The sequence below is a fragment of the Myotis brandtii genome, unplaced genomic scaffold (genome assembly GCF_000412655.1).
Source record: "Myotis brandtii unplaced genomic scaffold, ASM41265v1 scaffold6818, whole genome shotgun sequence".
Classification (NCBI taxonomy): domain Eukaryota; kingdom Metazoa; phylum Chordata; class Mammalia; order Chiroptera; family Vespertilionidae; genus Myotis; species Myotis brandtii.
The window spans coordinates 1-3,653 of record NW_005370664.1 but is presented as its reverse complement, the minus strand read 5'-3'; the positions used below and the strand labels follow the sequence as shown (position 1 = coordinate 3,653).

At 50.2% G+C, this 3,653-nt stretch overlaps 1 protein-coding gene across 1 annotated transcript in view; it reads right to left on the bottom strand.

Annotated features, from left to right (window-relative positions):
- Window positions 1–1,068, bottom strand: part of LOC102244885 (sialic acid-binding Ig-like lectin 5) — a 2,854-nt gene extending 1,786 nt beyond the window's left edge. Inside the window, exons 1-3 of the mRNA XM_014529501.1 lie at window positions 899–1,068; window positions 460–822; window positions 7–232 (exon numbers count right to left, since the gene is read on the bottom strand). Of these exons, the coding sequence (XP_014384987.1) occupies window positions 7–232; window positions 460–822; window positions 899–935 (626 nt within the window). The 5' untranslated portion in view covers window positions 936–1,068. The remainder of the gene's footprint in view (window positions 1–6; window positions 233–459; window positions 823–898) is intronic.
- Between the last annotated feature and the right edge of the window lie 2,585 nt (window positions 1,069–3,653).

The following is a 3,653-nucleotide window of genomic DNA, read 5'->3' as shown; positions in this document are numbered from 1 at the left end:
TGAGGCCATTCCCGTTTCACCTGACAGGTGAGGTTGGTGCCATGGTCCCGGGGCCTCGGGGTGAAGGTGAGCACCGAGGAGCCGAGGGTCTGGGGGTCCAGCGAGTCCACAGCGGCTCCCGCCCAGGAGAAGGTGAAACGCTGTCGCCCTTTGCAGGCCCCTTGCAGGCTGCAGGTCAGCTGTGTTCGGCGGCCAGACTCTAGAGGCTCCAGAATCTGGATGTGGGGTTTGTCTGTCAGGGAGGAAGAGGAGAGTGGGAGGTGCCTGAGTATCAGGAGCTGGGGACACAAAGTGTGATCCTGAGTGGGACTCATGCCTCCGGGGCCCCAGAGCTCCCCAGGCCCTGTGATCTTCCCACCACCCAGGGCCCAAGGCCTAGACAGGGATTGTCCAGTGTCCTGTTCCTGCTCTACGACAGGGTTCTGTGTCCCTGGGTCCTATCTTGGGCCCCTGTCTTACCTGTCACCTGCAAATCCAGCATCTTCTCTCGGTAACTATAACTCACAGAATTTCCTCTCTCCACTCGGAAGAAGTAGCGTCCTGTGTCAGTCCTCCTGGCATTTGTGATGCTCAGGGAACAGTTGTTGGTCCTGGGGTCCGCAAGGAGGAACCGGCCTTGTTTATTCCAGTTGCTCGAGGCCACAAGAGCAGCAGAGGCTGGCTTTCCAGTGTCCCGGTACCAGTAGGTGTAGACTTTGGTAGAGGAAGACCCCGAACTCCACGGGTAGGAGAAGGAGCAGGGCACGTGGACACACAGACCATCAAACACTGTCACCGATTCCTGCACTCGGAGCTCATAGCCTGGTGGCTGCTGCAGGGACCCTGGGAGGGGGACAGAGGCTCAGCGGCAGCCGCTGCTGATCCCCCACCTGCCCTGCCCCCTCCCTCAGCCACTCACCCCCCCACAGCAGGGGCAGCAGCAGCAGGGGCACCATGTCTGCCTCTGGCAGGGCAGAGCGGGTCCAGGTCCCTGTGTCAGGGAGGAAAGTGCCCAGCTCTGGGGTGGGGCCTAGGACACCCCAACAGGAAGCCCTGGGGGAGAGACTGTGGCCAGGCTGGAAGGGGAACTTGGCCTCCACAGGAAGTGGGAGGGGGTGGTGGCTGAGAAATCATCCTGTCTCCCTCCCGTCTCCCATCCAACCCTGCGGGTGGATATGCTGTGGCCCCCAGGGGTTGAGAGGCATGTCCAGATGTGAATCTGAAAGTAATCACCTTGCAGATGATGTGTAAGTGGAGAGGGAGGTCACCCAGGGGGCCACTGGGGTCAGAGCTGGACTTGAGGGAGACCCACCCTTGAGCTGAAACCACTGATGGGTCTGGAAAAGGATAACTTTACATTTTCTTTAGACAACTCAAGTGCTGGCAAGAGAAAAAGCAATTTAGACTCAACTCCAGTTGGGTGGGTGGAACACCAGCAAAAAGTTGAGCATTCAAGCCCTTTGCTCTGAGAGCTTTGTGGGGACATGGGAAGCACACGTGTGGGTCTTTCAGGGTCTGAGGGACCTGGGACAGTGACAGCACACAGGCCCCATCAGAAGGCGATGTGTGAAGGGAGATCTCACCCTTTTTGGAGGGACACAGCACAGCAGCAAATTCGCCACCTACACCTCAAGAAGCTTAACCTTCAGGCCCCTCACATGCTCCACCCATTTTCGAAGCCCAGCAAATGCTGGAGTGATATGTGGACATAACCTGCAATCCTACTGCTCTTTTATGAAAGAAAGAAACTTGATCAATGTTTTCCCAAATATGGCAGTGATGTGAAACTTCAGACAATCCCAGTAACAAATTATGTGATTGAAAGAAACAGGAGAAAAAGAAATGTCAACCAGCCATGATGAAGGGAACACTGAATTATCTCTCTTTTCTCTGTACTATCTATATATATAAAAGGCTGCAGCCCAAGTGCTAGGGCTCAGAGGGAGTGAGTCTGAGTAAGACCATGCTCAGGCCCTTTAAGAGGAGCTGCCTGGGGCTCCAGCAGCCTCTGTGCCACTCAGCCACAATCCTCGCTGTTTTTTTGATCCAGAAGTTGTGCGAACTTGATACCCTTGCTCCTCAGGGAAACCTCCACAGTCAAGATATCCCTCCTGATTTTAAACCAACACATGTGGGTGTGAGACCAGCTGGTCCTGAGAGTCTGCCCTGCATCTCTTCCCCTCCTATCAGTCTCAATGTGCATCTTCTTGAATTCCCTAGTTGTAGGAATTCCTTTCAGCCAGATTTCAGGTGGTTCTGAATGATGATTGTTCCATATTTTAGTTGTAATTTCTATGTTGTTGTGGGAGGAGGCGAGTGCCGAGTTTACCTGTGCCACCATCTTGACTGAAACTCTCAGGTGATGATTTAAATAAATTAAATCATATTTGTGTATAAAATAAGCAAACAGACTTGATTCCAGTAGACTTTTCCTATACAAATACTAAAGTAAGTTCTTCAGGTAAAGAAAAATGGTGAGGCTTTTTGTTTGGTGATTAGGTTTATAATATTGGAGATATATATCATAGAATTTGCCATCTTGCCCTATCTGATTTGGCTCAGTGGATAGAGCGTTGGCCTGTGGACTGAGGGATCCCGGGTTCGATTCTGGTCAGAGGCACATGCCTGGGTTGTGGGCTTGATCCCCATTAGGGGATGTGCAGGAGGCAGCCAATATATGATTCTCTCTCATCATTGATGTTTCTGTCTCTTTCACTCTCCCTTACTCTCCGAAATCAATAAAGATATATTTTTAAAAAATTTTTCCATCTTAACTATTCTTGAGTTTACAGTTCAGTAGTGTTAAGAATATTGACATTGTTGTGCAAACATTCTCCAGGACATTTTCATCCTCAAAACTGAAACACTTTAGCCATTTAACAATGACTCTTCATCTGTCCCTCACTCCAATCCCTGGTACCCACCATTCTACTTACTGTTCCTAAGAATTTGACAGCTTTAGATACCTCACAGAAAGGGAGTCATCCAGTAGCTGTATTTTTGTGACCAGCTTATTTCACTAAGTACAGTGCTTCAAGGCTCACCGATGGCACAGCACCTGACAGGATTTCCTTTCTTTTAAGGACTGAATAATACAACAATAGTATGTGCAATAGATTGAACTTTGTGGGATCAATGGTGGAATGCTATAGACTGAATGTTGTCATCCCTCCTGAAATAAAAATTTTGAAATCTTAACCCCCAAGTGTGCCATGCCAGCATGGCCAAGGGTGAACCTGAGGAGGGGCGGTGAAGGATTAAAGAAGGCAGACAAGAGAATACAGCTGGGGTACAGCGGATGTCCCGTACCTGGATAAGGACACAGATAGACCCAGCCTGCAAGCCGAGGCTTTATTTTATAGTCAGATCACAACAATGTAGTGGTCAACATGTTTACAAGGTTCTTGTGAGTTTCACCTTGTTTTGGCAGCACTTGCTGCACTTCCCACAACCCATTAGCTACCTAGGAAGGAACTAGGTAGGGCTATAAGGTCAAGCTTAATTATGCTGGGAGGGCTCTGCCCTCCAAACTGGAACTTGTTTGTGGCCCTACCACTGGTCAGTCTGAGGCTTAACCCTATGGCCGCTCCTAAACCCAAGGGGATGATATTAGCAGGTGGGGCCTGAGAGAGCTCCCTCTCCCCTTCCACCATGTGATGTTTCAACTAAAAGTA